The sequence below is a fragment of the Aulonocara stuartgranti genome, assembly GCF_965226115.1.
Source record: "Aulonocara stuartgranti genome assembly, chromosome: 14".
NCBI classification, from domain to species: domain Eukaryota; kingdom Metazoa; phylum Chordata; class Actinopteri; order Cichliformes; family Cichlidae; genus Aulonocara; species Aulonocara stuartgranti.
Window position 1 is genome coordinate 22,327,898 of NC_138950.1, and position 22,549 is coordinate 22,350,446.

At 39.9% G+C, this 22,549-nt stretch overlaps 1 protein-coding gene across 5 annotated transcripts in view; it reads right to left on the reverse strand.

Annotated features, from left to right (window-relative positions):
* Window positions 1-614: 614 nt before the first annotated feature.
* The window catches only part of dync2h1 (dynein cytoplasmic 2 heavy chain 1), a 125,844-nt gene continuing 103,909 nt past the window's right edge, over window positions 615-22,549 (reverse strand). For 4 of the 5 annotated variants that reach the window (XM_082501972.1, XM_082501973.1, XM_082501974.1 and 1 more), the window contains 7 exons: window positions 21,193-21,300; window positions 20,540-20,641; window positions 11,755-11,844; window positions 6,098-6,207; window positions 5,864-5,945; window positions 4,650-4,766; window positions 615-3,030 (listed from right to left, as the gene is read on the reverse strand). In XM_082501972.1, coding sequence (XP_082358098.1) covers window positions 2,869-3,030; window positions 4,650-4,766; window positions 5,864-5,945; window positions 6,098-6,207; window positions 11,755-11,844; window positions 20,540-20,641; window positions 21,193-21,300 — 771 coding nt within the window. In that variant the 3' untranslated portion in view covers window positions 615-2,868. Of the gene's footprint in view, window positions 3,031-4,649; window positions 4,767-5,719; window positions 5,946-6,097; window positions 6,208-11,754; window positions 11,845-20,539; window positions 20,642-21,192; window positions 21,301-22,549 lie in introns of those variants that run through there. The other variant, XM_082501975.1, reaches the window with a different exon arrangement.

Sequence of the window (22,549 nt, forward strand, 5' to 3'; positions counted from 1 at the left end):
TCACTGCCAGGTAGATCCCACTTTTCCTCTCTTGCCTCCTTGCCAGTAGTGTTCGCATCTCTCTCTACACCTCCTCCATTTTGCTCTCCTGCAGTGTATTTTCTGCATGTTTCCATCCGGCTTGACTGTGTTGGCTTCTTCCTCTCACTTCCCACCCCTGAAGAAAACTCTCTGTTGAGTTTGGACACACTGAAGCGTTTCTGTTGTCGTTTACTGGGAAAACAGCGCAGTGAGACTTCTGAATCAAATTGTGAAGCCCATGAAGGTTCCAGTCCTGTACTGCTTATTAAAATATGGCAAGTGCCCAATAAGGGAGTGTCTCTAACATTTTAAAATCTGGGAAGCAGATATTTTATCAGCCTTGTTTTATGGCGAGCCAACACATGTTGGCCTGGTTAGCATGCTGAATGCCAAAAGTTAAAATACCATTCGACACGCCGTGAAAGGAAGACTAAACGTAGACCAAACCTGACTCCAATCTGAGGAGGCCTGATTGTATATTTTACAGTATAGGAAAACAAATGACAAGGTCCTGTTCATTCCTGTTTATTTCCTCATGTTTATTTGGACGAAAAAGCCCCCCACAAGTGTTAGAGACATTATCAGACAGAAAACAAAATGTTTATGTCTCACATATGCACGGTTTACATAAGCATTATTGTATTGTTGCTTAAACAACACAGAAAATCCCCAAACACTTGTGGACGTCATGGAGGAAGCTCGGGAAGAATGGAGGGCGGGTCAAGACAAAGGCAAAGAAAAGGCCAAGATTTTTTTATTATTATTGAAAAGTGGGAGTTTTTTGAATGCTATGCGCGCACTAAACGTGGCGGTTTACAAACGGATTACAATGCTTTGCTGAGGTAAATCAGAAATCTGTCTATCGCAGGAATCTGCAGCGTGCCGCGTTTACATCATTGCTCTGACGTTTCACCGGATTACTCATGTCGTGTGGGTTTGTGATCAGAACTCCAAACAAACAACCTGCAAAGGCAGCTGCTGAACACCGTCGCAGCAGGAGTTTTATCACAATAGTTTCTCAAACCTGGAATGCTAATTTGAGATAAAGACAAAACTCTGTAAACACATTACCTTGGAAACAAGCCCTTGGCAAAAGCCTTTTTTTTCTCCCCCCTCTGCTGCAATGCTGATGTTAATTTTCCACCGCTGCCTACAGGATTAGAAGTCATCAAAACGCGAGGAAGAGTTGTGAAACAGCGCTCACTGTTTTGAATCCAATTTCAACGTCTCATTTTTGAGCAGAGAGAAAATAATCAGCCTTTAGATTCCCATTTTGACTTGTTACAGTGCAATCTAATGAAAACATTAAAGATCTTTATGCTGTTAAGGAAATACAGGACAAACTGGCAGTGTTTCCAGTACCGTAGCAGGTATAAACCTTTCTATAAGCTCCCTGTGTTTCACTTTCTCCCTCCCCTGTTGATTCCCCATAACTCACTCACTACTTGTCCTCACTCCCTCCATCCATCTTTCCCTTTAACCTGTCCTCCCAAACCCTGTCACCTTAGCCACACTCATTTTCCTGTTTCTCTTCAATTTTCTCGCCCAAGTTTTACGGCCCTTTTCTCGCTCTTTCCCGTCCCTGCATCATCACCTCCCTCTCTCCTCCTCTGCCTCCATCCTTCTGTCTGTCTCTCGCTCGCTCGCTCTCCCTCTCTGACCCAGAGGGCCATGTTTCGCTGAAATCCAATCCTCTCTCTTTTTTAAACCTGCTGTTCCATTTCACTCCCATTTTGTCACACTGCAGTGCACACACAATACCCGCTCCTCCCTAATTTCAACTCTCCTCTCCGTCTCCTCACACACACACACAGATGTGATCACACTTTCATACACTGACATTAACAGACATTTGCGCAAAGGCATGAGAAAAATTGAAAAAGTGAGTGGGGGAGGGGGGAATCTTAATTAAGCCATCAATCAAGCTTGATGCTTATGATTGGATTCATACACAAGCGCCCATACACACCTTCCAAATCGCACGCCCACACTTGCAGCTCAGCGGCCATCCATCACAGCTTCACTGACTCCGTTCAACCTCAACTCAGAACCAATCACACAGAGGTTAGGGACTAACTTGTGCATGTGTGTGTATTTGCGTTACAGAAAGAGAACTGACACTGAAGTGCATCATGTCTGTAAAGCCCCTTTCAGCAGAGCTGTGGGAGAGGCAGAACACAGTGAACTGAGATCTGTACAGTTCACTGTCAAACAGTTCTGACTACTAATAGTATGTGACGGAGGGTCAGCGCCATTCTGAAACACCACGCACAAACACACACATCTCTTTTAGTACTTTAGCAATGTTATTCTATTGAAGGCAGGAAAGATGGTTTTTATTTTACCTTTATTTTGAATAAATACGTCCAAAAGTACAGCAGGGAATACAATGCCTATGCAAAAAACATTTTTTAATATGTAATAAACACAATTTTCTTGTGAGACTGGAAGTAGCAAGACTTACTGACAGTTTTAGTGTAGTAGTGTTTCTTGGGATCCAAATAATAATGCATGTATAGTTTATTAACAGTATCACCGCTGTTTGTCTTTTAGCTTTTTATTCAGTTTTAGTGTCGTAGCACAACCCGAGAAAGCATCAGTTATTCTTTGGTCCTGTTTTCCTTCACTCTGGTCCTTTCCCTTGTACTCTGTTATACAAATGATATGATATAAAGCAAATGTGTTTTAAAAGGTTTGGTCTATGAGCTAATGCGCGTCACTGAAAAATTACCCTGACATATCAGAGTGCTAACAATCCATCTGGTTTATTTGTTGCCCTGGTCAGATACTGAGCACAGAAAATCCTTTTTCTCTCTGTGACTCTCGCCACAACCAGATCCCGTCCTCTTACTGCTGTTTGAGAAAAAGAGCAGCTCCACACTGTATCCACTGGTTGGGGTTCGCTCCACAGGGCAGAGAGATGTGCGTGACCACCTTCACCCTCTCAGAGCTGGTATAGAGAGGCAGACAGATACTCTCCTCTGCTGCAGTGCAGGCAGCAACAGAGTTCTAGGATGAAGTAGAAATTTAGTGTATGAGCGTAAGTATGCACAAATACTGTATAGTCACAGAGTTTCATGCTAAATGATTAAAAATTGACATATCTCACAAACGTGATAACAAATAAATGACAACTTTCTGCCACTGCAATGTAACTGATTAGATAAAACATATAAAACTTCAGTCATTGGTCAGTGAAGACCTGGCAAACTCTGGTCACTAGGGAAAATGTGAATTCCTAGACCAGTTGGCGAGTGGTTGCTGGAACTTGCTGGCTGCCTCTAGGTTAAATCAGTCGCAAAGAGAGATCAAAGCAATCGCATTTCAGTGTAGCCTCTTTGCAACCAATCTCACAGCAACTACTCGCCAACCAGTCGAAAGGTCTCAAGACCAGCCTGTAGAGCCCAGTCAACCTCTTAAGTCTGACATCATTAGCCATTTCTTAGCCCAGCAAAGAAGGAGGATGAGGATTAACTTTTTTCCCCTCAATAAACGTTCATGTGCGGGTCCCCGATAGGCAGAGACAAATGCAATCACATGGTAAGAAGAAGACGCCAAAAACTGACCCAACTTCAGCAAGAGAAGACCTGAGACGATCCATCTACAACATGAGTTTAGACATTAATATGCTGCTGCATGGTTTGGATGACTCGCTATGAACAATTCTTAAACCTAAGCTTGACGTCCACACTGAAATTTTAGTCAGAGCGATTCTTTTCTGGAGCACTCATATATTTGGTGTCCGGCAAACCAAGAGTCTGTGGGCTGTAGTTACGTGGAAGGGTTTTAAAAACTGACCATAAAGACATGTTGCACATGAATAGTGCTAATAAAAAGCCAGAGAGGCCGACGATGACCACTAATTCTTTTTAGGGACTGACAGAAGATTTTTAAGACCAATACTAATATTCGGTCTTTTACAAATATGGCAAACAGACAAATGTTATTTATTTCATATGTTATTTATGAATTGTTACTAAAATAATTAACAATCCAAGTTAAAAATAAACATGTCTCAATGTCAACACTGAAGCTGTATAGCGCCCTCTGTTGGACAAACTATGCAACATCAACACTGAAAAATGTTCTAACGCAGTTGAAAGACGATCCTCTCGTCTCTTCATTACTTTTTAAATTAGTATTTATCAGCTGTTACATGTTAGCAAATATCAGCCATATCAGTCAGATATTTGGCTGGGCTCTACCTGTGTGACTGAAGCCTAAACAGCAAAAAACTCCCATCTGCACAAATCCCCAGAGCGTCCTCCAGACTTTGTGTAATTTTGATAAAAATTCATATTTCCACCATAACGCAACATCCAAGGTCAAAGAACAAGTACTTCATTAACAGAGTAGTCAACTGACATGAGAGCACCTGGCAACTGTTTAAAAAATGATCTAGTCATTTGTGTCACTTTTCAAATAAAATTGCAAACAATTGCTGCCAAAACCCTAAAATGTAAACAAAAAGAATTCTGTTTTATACAATTTATTAGCTTAAACTGTACATGTTTGGGTTTTGAAAGACGACGTTGCTGTGGGCTTTGGAAATCTTGAACAAAACATTTAAGATGATTACTGTCAGGTGCTGCACAGTGTGGTTCTCTCTTTTAAGAACACATGCATACCTGTGGAACCCAGGCCATGTAGCACGTAGGGACAGCTGACACGCTGGGAGAATCATGCTGGTTCTCACAAAGATGGACACCATCAAAACTGCAACCCTCCAACTGGAGACCTCCAATCTACAAAGAAAATGCAAATGATAAGATGAACAAGAGAAACAGACACGCGAAAATGGAACAACGGGAAAACAGCTACTCTGTGACTTAAACGCTGAACACTGGTGGGAGCCCTTCCCAGATTAACTAGCATGCTACATACTACATGAAAGAGACATCAAGTGAAGTCAGTCTAGTGACTCAGGGATTTTCCACAGTAGGACAGACAATAAAGGGAACTCTGGCGTCAAATCAGACACACACATACAAGTACTATATCACCATAATCTGGGAAAGAAAAACCCAGAGAGTGAGAGCAAGACACAAATCCAGAAAATGTTTTTACATATTGTGTGTGTGTGTGTGTGTGTTTGTGTGTGTGTGTGAGAGAGAGCTCATTGCTTCACAACAATTATATCCTTTCACTTTCTCTGTCAGACGTCTGAGTGTTTTCCCCTTCCCTCCCTGCAGCTGCAGCCTCTTTGTCAGCACCAACACCCTTTCCTTCTCTCTTTGTGTATTTTAACTAAGCGCATGTCAAACTGTGCCAATTTTTATTGGCATGAGAGAAATAGAAGTATTGCCTCAAAGTATTATATTAAAGACAGTCATATCACCCTTAAATCAGAGCATAAAATGAATAACTGATGACTGAGAGGAGTGCTGCACAGTTCTGTTTGGTCAGAAAGGACTAGAATTACACAATATATCCAAAACGCACCAGAGACCTGAGCTGGCTGCTGTCAGCAGCGGCCTTGTCCCTAATAAAGGCTTTATTCACACCAGGGGGATCTTTGCACATTTCCAAAAGTGCAGTTTGGGTTAGCTGAGTGATCCCCATGTCCCAAAATCAGGCATAATTCTGGGTAACGTACCCTTCTTAAAGAGTTGAGTTCTGGCACAATGGCTAATTCTTTGCTTTTCTTTTACCCCCAGTCTCTCCTTTTTCTTCAGTCTTGTAACTCCTGCCTCCTTACCTGCATCTGTATCTATTCTTGCTGTCTTCTTCTCCAATAATTATCACTCAGCCAGTGTACCTTGGTTATAGCAATTGTATTCTTCTGTAGATGGAGGTGAGGATCTGATGTTTGCATGCATGAGCAGTAGATGACTGGCTTTACCTTTACTTGTAGTTTTGCTTGTACAATTGGACTCCTCCATGACGAAACAAACACCAAACTATCCATAGAACAGGACATGGTCCTTAAAAAAAGCAAAATGAATACATGTATTTTTAACATTGATATATACACTTATTCAATCCCCTATGAAGGTGTCCAGTGTGTGTGTGTGTGTGTGTGTGTGTGTGTGTGTGTGTGTGTGTGTGTGTGTGTGTGTGTGTGTGTGTTAGTTACCTGGCAGTTTCCTGTCTCAAAGCATTAAGAAAGGTATCAGGGTGAAATAGCTCAGATAGATCTAGGATGTCTGACAGGAGTGCCTGTCTATTTGCACGTTCCACCCAACTCTGTATGAAAAGAAAGACAGAGAAACAGAAACAGAGAGACGTGTAGACGCAAAGATTAATGAGCCAAATACTTTGCAAATTACAAATAAAGACTCAAAGCTAACACATAATGCAGGCATAAAATCTGTTACACAAAGGCGTCACACAGTTTTATGTCACATGGAAATACGACACAGATTTGAATTCTAAAAAACTTGTTTACGTTACATGCTTGTGCTTCTCATAAAATAAAACATACAGTTAGATCCATGTGCTTTTGGGGGTTTTTTTGTGTGTGTACCAGAGCTTATTCTAGTTTCAGTTAAATAATGACTATGGGCTTAAAGTGTAGCACAGCTTTAATTGGAGGGGTTGAACAAAAAACCAAACACAAACAAAAAGTGCATGAACCACAGTAGGTGTCTTTATAAACAGAGGCTCAGATGTAATTGGATACATAATTATAAAGCTGTTTTATGGCCAAGTGTGGGCTACATTTTTTCATAAATTAGGTAGGTCAGAGGTCCGGATATAAGCTGAAGAGTGGAAGCTGTTTGGGTTAATCCAAAATATGCTGTCAAAGGAGCACTCACTGCAGGAGGAACAGGCCGTCCTCAGGCTACATACACTAAACAAATCCAACAGAGAGGTAGCAGGGACTTTAGGAGTGGTCAGATCAAGAATTGAGTGCATTTGGGACACACCGGTGAGCACCGCAACATAAAAAGGTTTAGACATCCACTGAAGATAACAGTGCCAGATGACCACAGGGTCCTTTCCTATGAAAAAAACCCTTTAGAACATTCAGCCGAGTGGAAGGACAGTCTCCAGGAGGGGACATATCATTATCCAGGTCTACCATAAAGAGAAGCATATTCAATTACAAGATGCAAACCAGTCACCAGCCTCAAAACAGAAAGAACATATTAGACTTTTCCATAAACACAGCGTAGGACTTTGTTCATTTAAAAACTGCATTGTATATTTGTTTGGGTCATCTTTCTCTAAAATTAAAGCTTGTTGTGATGATCTGAAACAGGTGAATGTGACAAATATGAAAAAAATAAAAAAAACGAAAGAAAACGAAGAAATCAGGAAGGGGGCAAATAGTTGCAATCCATCAGGTTTTGAGAAGTAAATTAGCGGAATATTCTGCAGAGTTAATCACCTGGTCTGAGTCGATCAACAACAACTGAATGGAGCAGCAGTAATGGCCAAAAACATACACACACACAGCAGGAAAACCATTATTTGGGGAGGGCCACGAGTGCCACACTTCAGGGGATCATTTAAAGAAAAGGATTTTTACAAAGTATTTATTAATATGTTGATTTGTCCAATTACATATTGAACCTCTAAAAACACCAAACTGTTCAGAAAAACATTTCAGCTAATATTTTCATTCAAACCTTTAAATAAAAGGTGAAAGGTTGAGATTCAAACTCATATTCATCATGTAACTGTAACTTGACCACATTTTGGTGAACAGCTAAAATAATAAATAATGTCACAGTCCAAAAACACATGGACCCAGCATGTATCTTTCAGTGGAATGGTTCCTAAATTGGACAGAGTAATTTTTGTCTCAGTTATTGTGTATTTGTAAAGTGAAGCCAAAGGGTTACAAAGGAGAGAATAAAATGCACAGCCTAATGTGGCTAATAGACCATTTAATGCCTCACCTTTTTATCACCGCATCAACAAGCTGATAAAACTGGAACACCAATTATGCACTAATGGGAACATAATACACATACAGACGCACGCCCACAAACCTCGCAAAGCCCAATGCCATTTTATGAGTGCGTGGACAGGGTTAGTGGTGTACATTTACTGAAGCACTATTCTGAGGTACAGTTTTAATGTACTTGATTAAGGTATTTCTATGTAATGCCATTTCTATTTCTATCCTTCTCTTTTAAGTAATGAGTATGTGTTTCAGCACTTTGTAAGAGAGTAATTAAATACAAAACAACGTGCAGTGCTGCTTTTCCCAAAGTATATCTGTACAAGGTCTGCGCATGAGACCAAAAACCATGCAGAATATTTTCTACAGCAATTTCTTAACTGTATTTATAATCAAGTATTAAGATTTGCCACCCCAACTTTAAAAATAATCCTGGAAACACTCCCAGATTCTTGGGTTTTGTGCAAAAACAGTAAAATAAAATAAATGCTTAACTCAGACAAACAGTGATGTTAAACATAATTCTTTGTGTAACTCTGCACAGATGGACTTGGAGCTTTGTTAGCCCCGTCCAATATGTTGATGCAGTCTGCTATATTCAGCAACATCTGCTTTGATTAGATGTCGGCCATCTATTGTGTCACAACAATAAGGGATAAAAAAAATTATTAAATTGTGTGGCAAGCAAAAATACTTTATTACTGGTAAATGTTGCAGAGCACAACTGATTTCACTGTGCTTTTAAACTTTATAAATACAAAAGATTATTTAAGCCCGATTGGCTTCAGCTCTAAGATTTAATGTCAACTGAAGAAAAATGCTGACAAATGGAGGCAGAATGAGCAAACATTTTATCTGTCCAATAGAGATCCAATCTCTTTTATTAATAGATTCACTTTTACCACAGAATCAGTCTGCACTGGCTTTAGAGATAAACTGAGATGAGCTTTATGTCAAGAAGAAATGTGCATAAATCCTAGCTTCACATACACACAAGTACACACTTGCAACCGGGCGCATGTGGGCACACATAATCAAAGCGAGGCATGCACCAAGAAAGATTTGGGTGCATTAATAATAAAGCGAACCGAGTTGTGCTGATGTTGCTCATGCTATTTGTGCGTATATACTGTATGTGTGCAAGCATTTGAGTGCTGTCAAGGTCGTCCTGTTCGTCTGGGTGCACTGCTGTGCTGTTGGCTTTTTATTCTTCAGCAGCTCCACACAGCTGCAGCTCTGGAAGAGTCCGCCTTTATTGCGCTGATTAGCTAATAGAATACAGACATGCTGCAAACAGAGATATCACTCAGTGCTGATGGGCAGAAACAGACAGTTAAGGACAGCGCAGCCTCTAGACAGACACATACTAAGACAGATGGAGTGTAGGTAGACAGGGAGGCTAGAAGACAGGGCAAAAAAAAGAGAAAAAACAAAAATCGAGTATCAGGCAGACATACACGCAAACAGATGGGTAGACAGGCAGGCCAGCAGACAGACAGAGGCAGGGAGGCTCGCCCACGCAGATAATGAAATGCATCCACACAGAAATAATTTCTGAAAGTGAGGGTGTATGTGTGCATTCTAGTCTGCCAGAACATATTGAAGTACAGTCAGACACAGTTGAGCGGAGATAGAGAGGAATTTCCGCCAGAACCCTTATTTCCTGGCACCAACCTAAGGCTGACACTTCCCAGAACCACCTGCTTTTATAGAATAATCCCCTTTTATTTATGTACCCCTATTGAAAACAACAAGAAATTTTCTGGCAGCGTTTTAATAAACACATTGCCTAGACCACCCTGTATGTCATAACGTAAAGTACCGCAAATTCAGCTTAAAGGCCTCTTGTTGTTTTGAGATCCGTTTATAAAAAGTGGAATTCCACTTCATATTTTATGATCTCTGAAATGCGAGGTTCTCTTTAAATCCTTTGGAATTAAAATTTTTAGAAAAGAAATCTGTTAATATTCATCACTGCTGAATGACAAAGCTCTGGGTAGGATAAATGCATGATGAATTTAAATGGATCCCTCAAAGGCTGATTAGAAAACTCTTATACTTCTTAAGTCTCCTTCCGTTGAGAGCAGCACTACAGAGGATTCTCAAGGCCATCTCAATTTTTAACTCAGGCCATCAGAAAATACCATGTGTTGTTGAGGACAAAGGTGCTCTTATAGTAGTGGGCTCTTGTGAATTTCAGCCCGTGAAGAAATAATTAAAACTAAATGATAACAACTGTTACACACTAAGGTGCAAAGCCTTTTTCTTTTGCTTCTATGGAGCCACAATTTCTTTTCATTTTTCAAAGTGATCTCAAGCAATAGTTCTTCACATTTTTTTTGAAGGTCTTTCAGTGTTTTTCTTTGGGCATTGGCTGCTTTTACGCTCAGTTTCACTCCAGTCCTTGTGCCTGACCATTTTCAGGGAAATGTTACTTTTTGGTTGTCAAGCCACTTAAATACTGACCTATTATTCATTCATGTGTAGAAAATGACACCTAACATTAAGAGATAAACCTGTGCAAAGAACCAACACATTATTTACAAAAGTGGAAAAGACAACACATATATTTGCACGAACAAGGTGATTCCAAAAGAACAATTAGCCAAAAACGTGCCATATCTCGGAACGGTGTATAGAGTTTCGTTAAAAAGCCTGAGCGAACTGGGTAAGTAGAGTACAGGACTGTCACAGTCCTCTATTTCATCTGACCCTTCAGTTGATCCATCTACTGAAGCCTCATCAGAATTGCTCTCTGTGGAAGGGTAGCTATCAAGGAGCCATTCTTGAGGAAGGGAAACAGGGAGAAAATGCTTAGGTATGCTAAATTACTGGACTGAAAATCAGTGCCAATAGGTCTTTTGGAGTAATGGATCAGTGAGTGTATATAGCCATTTATAATACATGATTGAAGCTCTGACATGTGGCTGTATTTCAGCCAGTGGGGTTTGGGATCTTGCCAAAATTTTATGTAATTATCAACACTGCAAAGTACTATCAGATAATGAACCACCATGCAATACTATCTGGAAAGCGTCTGATTGGCAACAGTTTAAATTTTCAAGCATGATAATGATCCCAAACACACTGCCAGTGTAGTAAAAACATACCTGGAGAGTAGAAACACACAGTAGAACACTATCAGTGATGGACTGGCATTCCCAGAATACCGACTTGAACATTATTGAAGCAGTGTGGAATCATCTTTATAGAGAAGAGAACAAAAGGAAGCCAACATCCAAAGAAGAGCTTTGAATATCCTTCAAGAAGCCTGGAGACCTATTCCAGAAGACTACTTAAAGAAATTACAAGAAAGCCTGCCTAAAGGTGTTCAGGCTGTGTTACAGAATAAAGGTGGCCATAACAAATACTGAGCTGTGTGCCAACTCTTTTTTTTTGCCTTATGTACTGATTTTCCATATATTTCGGCACCCATTTCCCATTGTAGCATTAAGCCTCAAAACATTTGCACTTTTCCATCCATCCATTCTCTTCCTTTTATCCTTTTCAGGGTTGTGGGGGTGCTGGAGGCTATTCCAGCTGTCTTAGGGCGAGAGGCAGGGTACATCTAGTACAGGTCGTCAGTCTGTCACAGGGTTAACATATAGACACACACAACTATTCGCACTCACATTCACACGGGGCAATTTAGGGTTTTCAATTATACTAACTCCATGTCTTTGGACTGTGGGAGGAAACCAGAGTATCTGGAGAGAACCCACGCACGAAGAATGCACTATATTTGTCATGTATTGCATAGCATGTTAATAGATGTTTGTCTGCTTTTTATAAATATTCTTTTTGTGACTGTGGTGAAAAGCAGGTTCCTAAAGAAAGACAGCAGATTATGTCTTTTTGCTATACCATCCATCACGTGTTACCTGTATGGCGAGGGCCCGTGTTACGACTGCTCTGAGGTACTGCATTGGCTCCTCTGGTCCCTCCCATTTATTCTGCCATGTTAAAGGACACTGAGACAAGAGGAAACAAGCACAGAGAATAAAGGTCAATGCAAGCAATAATAAAAGCAAAAATCACAAAAATGAGTATAAGCAAAAGAGTGATGTAAACCATGTTTTTTAAAAAACAAAACAAACAAAAACAAAACAGGGGTACTCTGCAGGTTTACTCTGCCACTATGTGAACCTGCCTCTATGTCCTTCTCCTAACCATGCTGGCAGCCAAGCCACAGTTAATCTGCAGGAGGACTGCAGCAACATCAGCCCCTGTCGAGTTGCCTTGACACGATTCAAAATACAAATTTAACAATATGTGTAAGTCACTGAAGGGCACGCTGCGCCCAGCTACATCCTCACTGTGGTCCAGCTAAAATGCAATCTATATTTAAGTTTCTGTGATGTCACTGGTGACATCCTCAATTTCTGTCATGACATGCAAAAACAGTTACAGCTGGGTGATACTGAGATAAATCTCAGGCACTATTTTATATATTGTAAAAATACTGAATATATTTGTGACTTGTTACAATGCTAACTTAAACTTTACAAGTGAAAAATACTCTTGTGTTCATAAACAGTACTGTCTGTCTGTCTCCTGATGTAAGTAACTGTTGCAGATCCACAGACAGTCTTGTCTGTGCAGCAATATCTGTAATGTCTTAATTTGGAAGTTACAGACAAATGTAAAATGTTTGCAGGGTTGGGAAAGGAAAGCTTTCTCAAGAGAAGAATGTTAACTCCTGAACACGTTAGGCCGTGTATGTTACCGTTAAACAGAGATCAAAGATTTGACTCACACACACATGCACAAACATGCACAGCAGGAGGCTGAGAATTGAGAATTTGGTGGTATTTAGGCATGAAAGCCATAATGGAAATAAAAGAGACTTTGCATGTCTCTCAGCTGCAAGTCAACCATTCACTCACTCACTCTCCTGCTGCGGGGATGGGTGTGTGTATGTATGTGTGTGTGTTGCACTGAAGTGTCTTAGGAGGAAAAACGTGCTGGTTTAAGTTAAGTCACTGCCATTTGTGGGGTACAAATAAGTGTAAAATGCTGTTTTAATTATTATTTTTTAACAAGATAAGGGTGGCAGAAAACAGAGACACAAACCAAATGTATACGGGAGTGCAATCAATATACACCGATCAGACATAACATCATAACCACCTACCTAATATTGTATTGGCACCCCTTTTACTCAATTGAATCCTGGATGCTCAATTGATTGAAATCTGGGGAATTCAGAGGCCAAGTCTGCACCTCATACTTGTTGTTGTTGTGCTCTTCAAACCATTCCTGATCCATTTTTGCTTTGTGGCATGCCACATTATCCTGCTGAAAGAGGCCACAGCCATCAGGGATTACCTGATATGTTAATGAAAGTGTGTACAAGGTCTGCAACAATGCTTAGGTAGGTGGCAGGAGCCAAGATTTCCTACCAGAACATTGCCCAAAGCAGCAAACTGCCTCTGCTGGCTTTCCTTTTTTCTGCATCCTGGTGCCTCCTCCCCAAGCGAGCAGTGAACACACACCCGGGTCATGCACATGATATGCATCAGACCAGGCCAACTTCTTCCGTTTCTCCATGGTCTAGTTCTGATACTTATGTGCCATTGCTGGGGCTTTCAGCAGTGGATATGGGTCAGCATAAGCACCCCGACTGATATATCCCGCCCACTAACAGGTGCCATAATGAAGAGAAAATCTGTCTTAATCACGTCAGCTGTAAGTGGTCTTAATGTCATGCCTGATCGATGTACAGTGGGGCAAAAAAGTATTTAGTCAGCCACCGATTGTGCAAGTTCCCCCACTTAAAATGATGACAGAGGTCAGTAATTTGCACCAGAGGTACACTTCAACTGTGAGAGACAGAATGTGAAAAAAAAATCCATGAATTCACATGGTAGGATTTGTAAAGAATTTATTCGTAAATTAGGGTGGAAAATAAGTATTTGGTCACCTCAAACAAGGAAAATCTCTGGCTCTCACAGACCTGTAACGTCTTCTGTAAGAAGCTTTTCTGTCCCCCACTCGTTACCTGTATGAATGGCACCTGTTTGAACCCATCATCTGTATAAAAGACACCTGTCCACAGCCTCAAACAGTCAGACTCCAAACTCCGCCATGGCCAAGACCAAAGAGCTTTCGAAGGACACCAGGAAAAGTATTGTAGACCTGCACCAGACTGGGAAGAGTGAATCTACAATAGGCAAGCAGCTTGGTGTGAAAAAATCAACTGTGGGAGCAATCATCAGAAAATGGAAGACATACAAGACCACTGATAATCTCCCTCGATCTGGGGCTCCACGCAAGATCTCATCCCGTGGGGTCAAAATGATCATGAGAACGGTGAGCAAAGATCCCAGAACCACACGGGGGGACCTGGTGAATGACCTGCAGAGAGCTGGGACCAAAGTAACAAAGGTCACCATCAGTAACACACTACAACGGCAGGGAATCAAATCCCGCAGTGCCAGACGTGTTCCGCTGCTGAAGCCAGTGCATGTCCAGGCCCGTCTGAAGTTTGCCAGAGAGCACATGGATGATACAGCAGAGGATTGGGAGAATGTCATGTGGTCAGATGAAACCAAAGTAGAACTTTTTGGTATAAACTCAACTCGTCATGTTTGGAGGAAGAAGAATACTGAGTTGCATCCCAAGAACACCATACCTACTGTGAAGCATGGGGGTGGAAACATCATGCTATGGGGCTGTTTTTCTGCCAAGGGGACAGGACGACTGATCCGTGTTAAGGACAGAATGAATGGGGCCATGTATCGTGAGATTTTGAGCCAAAACCTCCTTCCATCAGTGAGAACTTTGAAGATGAAACCAGGCTGGGTCTTCCAACATGACAATGATCCAAAACACACCGCCCGGGCAACAAAGGAGTGGCTCCGTAAGAAGCATTTGAAAGTCCTGGAGTGGCCTAGCCAGTCTCCAGACCTCAACCCCATAGAAAATCTGTGGCGGGAGTTGAAAGTCCGTGTTGCTCGGCGACAGCCCCAAAACATCACTGCTCTCGAGAAGATCTGCATGGAGGAATGGGCCAAAATACCAGCTACTGTGTGTGCAAACCTGGTAAAGACCTATAGTAAACGTTTGACCTCTGTTATTGCCAACAAAGGTTACAAAGTATTGAGTTGTATTTTTGTTATTGACCAAATACTTATTTTCCACCCTGATTTACGAATAAATTCTTTACAAATCCTACCATGTGGATTCATGGATTTTTTTTTCACATTCTGTCTCTCACAGTTGAAGTGTACCTCTGGTGCAAATTACTGACCTCTGTCATCATTTTAAGTGGGGGAACTTGCACAATCGGTGGCTGACTAAATACTTTTTTGCCCCACTGTATGTGTTGATAATATGTTGAATAACTACTTTTTGGTTACAAACCCAAGCTACTATGATGATTATTAGTATTGGCCTGCGAATTACTACAAGTGGTACTGAAAATCTAACTGATACCAGAGATTACTTCACCTTTAATCAAAAAGCCATTTCCTCATCGGTCACCATGTCCTGATAATCATGCTCTTTCTACCAAATGAAGGTAGGAGTAACACTTTTTCTGTCTTGCAGCACTGCTTATGACTCTCATACAACCCAAGCCCCCCATCAGAAAGTAGGTAGTTTGGGTTCTTTCCAATCATGTAATTATTTTTTTACTGCACAGCTGAGAGAAAGGGCAGCAGAGCTGATCCCCTCAGAACTGTGTCTGCTACACTTTTACATTATCACAACTGTTAAGGTTCAAAATATTGGGGATGGAGACAAGAGAAAAAACCACAATAACAACACTGGTCCGGCCGGGTTGAGTCAAACGATGATTTAATGATCACACACGTGGGAGATGGACACTGATGCAGACAGCCTCAAAATCTCAAAATGGTGGAGCATTGCTCAAACTTTTATAACCTCTGGTGCCTCCACCTTATCATAAAAAGCCTAAACATTCACATGCTCTCTCTCACACAGCGCCTAAGCTACGACCTTGGCTCCCTGTTTATCTGCTCCTGCTGAAATGGGGCAGAAAACTCCAGCACACTCTGTCCTCTTCTACTCAGACAAATTAGACAATAACCTTCTGCGAACAGTATTTCTTATAACTCAGCAATATAATGCATCATAAAACAATATCATTCATTCATAACAAGTCAGCAATTTAATGTAATGCAAATCAGTTTAACTAATGCAATAGTTATCAGCTTCTTCTAATTCAGGAGAATAATGCAAACTAAAACTACATAATAATTCACCATCTTTAATTAGGGGTATAACATGGCATAAAATAATATCATAATTTTACATAATTTTACACAACCATAAATGGAGCATTTTTCAAATGCATAAATCGCATCATCAGCTCATTCTAACCTTCTCTGATTTAAATGGGGTTAATTAGTAACAGTCGGTTATAATAGAAGCCCAAATGCAAAATGGCATTAATCCATGTGATCTGCTCATTGTATGCAACAGTATTTCCTGTAAAGACTCCAATCTAATTCATATTCTGTTTTGTTATAAAAGACACTAAATGCTCACTTAACTGTGTATCTGTATCTGTATGTAATTAGGATTTTTTCCAGTAATATTTAAAAAATTTAATGTGTAATACAAATTCAAGGCCTTACCTTAAGAAGCACCCGCTTTTATTTTACCAGTGCTATATCTGATCTCATATTTTAATTTTCTGCTTGTGTAAAAATGCTTCTGTTTGGTTCAATTTTCAGTGACATTTGTAGTAGTAGTAGTGCCCAGTCGCAACATAAGAACTTTAACAAAAAGAAAAGAAAAACAACCCCCCCCCCAAAACAGTGATTTTCTCAGCACCAAACCTGGCCACAGTGAGACAGAAAAACTCCTCAGTCAGGCACATGGAGGACAGCCAACTGCCTTGAACTTTTGGTGTGAGGGAAGAATATCATTGTCTGTTTAGTTTGCCCCCCTGGAAACCTTGGCTTTATATAGTCATAAATAACTGAAGCTGTACATACGTAATTACTTACTGCTTGGACAGTGATAAAGTTTCTTTAAAATACTGAGGTTTAAAATAATGTTAGAACCAAATATTATAGTCACGTACTGTAGCATTGCAGGGAGAATCGCATTTAGGCCAATTCACTCAGGGGCTTCTTGTCAGTGATGTAAAAATACTGCCAGCTAGGGTCACAGAAGTCATCAGGTGTTTGTTAAAAAATTTAGCTGCCAGTAAATTCGATGTATGCCGAGAATTTTGTGTTTCTGCAAAATGTGCAGCAGGAAACATAACAGCTGCTGCTGCTTTTTCTATGGTTCAACAACCTTTTTATACTCTAGGCAATATCTTTTTTGGCAAAACTCTGATTTAATTGTCAAGCAATGCTCCCTCTCTGGGAGAAGCTTCACATCAGAGAGCTTCAAACAATATTGTGGGTCAAAATTAATGATCTTTTTTTAATATAAAAAAAGAAAAAAAGCTATGATAAAAAGTTATGACACTGAAAAAATTCTCCTGATCTATACAGCTAACAAAATGCATTTCTGTCTTTAACAAAAAGGTAAAACACAGTATCTTGATTATGCATATTACAGAAATTAAATCTTTAGACAGGCCATAAAGGAAAAGGCTCAGAATAGGCTGAACAGAACTCTTATAAAACTTGTATAAAAACTGTGATTGCATCTGTTTCATATACAGCACTGAGGAGTTACATAGGTCAGTTAAAATGGACGACAAGGTATGATCTTTTAGGAAAACAATGTAAATAATGTTAAAGGTTAAACACTTAAAAGTGGAAATCAGACTTAAAAAAAAAAGTTTTTATTTAGACCATAGTGTGCTAAAAGCTGATGGACAGTGTTTTGGGGTTTTTTGTGATACCGAATTATAATTGAGATATAAATTAGATGTATATTAGAGATATAATTATAAATTATAAAACAAATGGCTTTGTTTTATTTTATACATTTGTACAGTTCCCATTGATAACTGACTTAATTGTAATTACATATATTTTTAAACCACTAACATATTTTATTATTTTGAAATTCGGAATAGATTTTAAATATCAGAACATGATAAAAAGTCCAGTCTTTAGTAGGTCTTATAAGGTACACATAACCTGAGATGAACTACAAAGCATTACACATTACACAGTGACATTTATTAAAACAAACAAACTACCCAAAATGTAGAAGACGTGTGGAAAACGAAGTAGACCCTTCTTGTTTCAATAGCAATTAAGAGGGTCAGTACCAGCAAGGTGGTAATAAACCAATGCATAGTGGTCATCAGCAAGTATGAACACTAGGGATGGGTACCTAGTGTCCGGTGCCATGATGGCACCAGTTCTGACATAAACGGTAGTAACCAGACCGAAAAGCAGCGCACATTTCGGTGCTTTATTTCGGTGCTTTTTTTTCCTGAGCTGTGATACACTTCTAGCCAATCATTTTACGTTTCCGAGGATAGTAGGCGGGCCCAGGTACGTACGTTCTTTTAGAGCAGAGCTACAGATTAAAAATGTCCAAGGCGAAGCGGTCAAAAGTCTGGTTGTACTTCACAGCAAAATATGCAAACTCAGCAGCCTGCAACAAGTGCTTTAAGCTGATACTGTGATACTGTCAAAGGAGGTAACACCTCAAATCCGATGAAACACCTGGCGACGCATAGCGTTTTTTTTAAAAGCCCAGAAATGCGCCGTATTTGATAGCTTGCTGCGAGACCTCACACCGAGCACATCTACTGCGGGTGGGTTGCCTGTTATGCAACATCCCCCAAAAACACGAAGAGGAGAGTCCTGGCCCCTAGCCCTGCCAGTGTAGCAGAAATGATGACGGACGATGATGATGGCAGCAGCACCCGTTCTTCTCTGCGTGAGTAGCTTAATGTTGTTCGTGTGTAATTTACGTTGAGTAGGCTAACCATGTTATTAAATTAATGCATGTAAGGTGAACTAGCAAACATCATCATAGCTACATGCGGCTGTCTTCTTGTTTGATGGCAGATACTCCCTTCACCCTGGCCAAAAAGGCTAAAATGACCAAAGAAAAAGTGGAAAACAGTTAAACATGAGAGGTTTTGAACAAAGTTTGTGTTTTTTCCATTGTTTAAGCACTGCTTCCAGAGTGATACTGTATATGCCCCATAGCTGCAGAAAAGGCTAACATTGTTATCTTTTTACAAAAAACAGCTGAACATGAGAGGTTTTTGGACCAATTTTGTGTTCTCCATTCTTTAAGCACCGGTTTGAGCACTGTTTGAGCACCGGCACCGTTTCAAAAGTACCGGTTTGGCACCGGTATCGGATAAAACCTAAACGATACCCATCCCTAACGAACACCTCTATAAAAGCAAAGGTTGTGGCAGTTTGCTGGTCTGGAGCATGTTAAAAGAAGCTTTTGTTGTTGCCCATCAATCTAGGAAGAGTTATAAGGCAATTCAAAAGATTTTAAAGTCTATTTATTGATAAAGATTATTCACAAGTGGAAAACATTCAAAATTGCTGCCAATCTTCCCATCAGTGAACATCTCAGCAACTTCCCCCAAAAATCACACCGTGCAATGCTCAGAGAAACTGCAAAAGGGTTGGATCATAGATTCTATAGGTTTCAGAATATTATCTGTTGTTCTTTGAATAAATGAGACCAAAGTCGAGATGTTTGGCCATAATTTTGTTTGGAGAAAATCATACACAGTATATCGGCACAAACACTAACTGTCAAGAATGGTGACAGAAGGGCGATAATTTTGGCTTGTTCTGAAGCCACAGGACCTGTGCATATTGAAGTCATTGAGTTGACAGTCAAATCCTTTGTATTGTTGTATTGCTGTTGTTTATCTGAAGTTGCATTTTCCTAATTTGCCTGGTAAGAACCACATGATTTTTTATTATGTCCTGATAATATAAAAACCTTAGAATAGACAGAGGGTGCACTTTACTTTTACCATAACTGCATATTAAAAGAAAAAGCTAGCAAGATAGAGAAAATGTAAGGAAATCAAAGATTGGAAAATGTGACAGATAAAGACTGGAGCTGGTCGAGAGGGTAACGGAGATACGACTAAAAAAACCTGCTGATTAATACAAAAAGAGAGAGAAGGCAAGCAGCGAAACAGGAATTATGCCCAAGGCTTCTCTCTGGAGATTACACACAGAAGGAGTGAAAGGTTGGATGTGTCTCTTCTTCTCTACCTCATAATATCCCCTTTGTCCCCAACTCAGCCTGAGGACATACAAGGATACATATTGTGTTTGCTACATGTCTACATGTCAGCTCTGTATACTGTGTATGGGCCTGTCCCTGTGGCCTTCATTTCACCACAGAATAAAAAGAATTGCAGTCCCCCTCTAAAACAATATGGTAAAAAGAAAGCTTTACTTTACATTGTCACTGTCACTGAAGACAGAGCTAACTGTGTATTTTATGGTAAGAGTTAGAAACCTTCAGCAGCATTGTAGAAAGATTTAAGATAAATGTGAGTTAAAAGATGCATTGCATACAGCATTTGGGACTCTGTGTGCATTTGTAATACTATCAGGGTAAGGCCTTCCATTTTATTTTCAATTGTATTCCACATTTATTGCACTAAGCCCCATTTAATAAATCATCATGAGAAACATTAAAAAAACTCTAGATAACACATGTACTCAAAAGCATAAAATAGCACATAGAGTGTTAGGGTTGAGTTTCTCTGTCTTTTGCCTGTCTTACCTCTTGATTTAGTAGGGCAGTGGCCAGTTTCTGGACTTCTGGAGTTAACAGTTGAGTCCCTCGGATGACCTTGCTCAGTGCGGCCAGAGACTGGTGTATACTCTGTGATGACACTTACAGTTTACATACAGTACATACTGTGCAAAAAAATACAATCATTAAAGTCATCAAACTCATTAAAGATATATGCTGTACACTCAAGCCCCAAAATACCATGACATTCATTCACATGATCCTGACCACAACTGTATGTTTCATAATGAGGCAAATGGCTATTGGATGCAGGTAGTGATCAAGCCTGCTTCCACTGATTGCCTTGGTTCATTTAACCCCCCCAACAAACAGATAACTGTGAGTGTCTAGAAATGAATAAAACTATTCCATGAGATAAGTAACATACTTAAACAATCAATGAAGGGAAATTAGCTTATGCATCTCCATGGCTTTTAATCTTAATCAGTTTTTTCAGAAGAAACAAAGCAAGCTTTATTTACATACAAGTCTCAGTCTTTTACTCCATGTTGAATTAAACACGGTGGGTACCACTACCTAACCCACCCCCCCCCCCCCCCAAAAAAAAAAAGTATTCGGATACTGTAATTATGTGGTAGCCCATTTTGAATGTAGCTATCATTTCTAATGTTTTTACCCACCTGGACCAAGCGGATGGCATTGAACTGTTCCAGAGAAATGAATGAAAGGACTGGTGATTTCTGACTCTCTGTAGGTGGGTCCACCTTCTGGTGGATTAGTGTAGAGCCCTGATAGATGAGAGACATGAGAGAAACTATGAGAGAGCTATAGCTATTTGAGTCTACTTGTTCCAATACAGAAATGATCACTGTACATCAATGTGAAGTTGTTCAACGTGATCACCTTCATCCTATGAAAAAAATATTTCTTTCTGACGAGTGCTCTCTTTCAAGATTACAATGCTCTCATCTGTAGTTAACTGTATATAAATTGCACTGACGTGAAATGACAGTGCTCTGTACCACAATCATCGAAACAGAATGAGGGGATGGTTCCACCCAGTAGAGTTCATAAGACTTTCTGAGGGGCTTTTAATGTGTTCTAGTTCAGTGTATGGAACTTAATGTTGATTTCTCATTTCATTTGCAACATGTATTGTCTACATAATACTCAGAGTAAGATGTATGTTCACTTTAGGAACTCCTGCTACATTAGCATGCTATCTTTCCCCCCTTATACAGTACAATGGTAAAATATTATCTATGGATTTCCATATGGATCATTGTATATATGCATATACTAAATTCCTACAGTAACATCATATTACTAAACAGAATTTATTTTCTTGCTCCACACAGTGCAAACACAGGGGTGGAGGTTGAGCACTTGTTTACATTAGATAAACACTTTGTGTTCTGTATACAAAGTATACCATACAGTATACAAATAGGTTACAAAAAATATACAAATAAAAAATAGAAAAGCTTGGATTTTGTTGTAATCTATTAGAACCATCACACTCTATACCTGGATTCTATTTCGCTTTCCTTGCAACAACTCAGTTAGAGAAAGAGGCAAAAAAAGAGAGGAAGAGAAGGATAGCAGGACCAAGGGATGAAGACAGACAATGAAGAAAAAAGCTGGTTGGACGGGATTCAGATTGACTAGAGCTAAGCTATTGTTTCCATTTAAAAATGTAACTAAAAAGCCAAATAAACAGTCTCTGCTGTATCATGCTCTGCCCATGTCTTTCCAGACTACATAATGATTTACCAAAAATAAATGTGTCTGTACATTTCCACACACACACACCTCTCACATATTTTCCACAAACCATAAAGGTTTGCACACACAACCAATGCACACGTGCAAGTACGTGCATTTAAATGGCACACTGGGAAGTTCAGATCCACTGAGGGTCAAACAACAAGGTTGGTTGATGACAAAGGGATAGTTAATTGAAAGCAGCCAGAGGTTGATTGTGATCTATGGAAAGCTTGCTGGTGACATAATGGCAACAATTAACACAGTTAACCA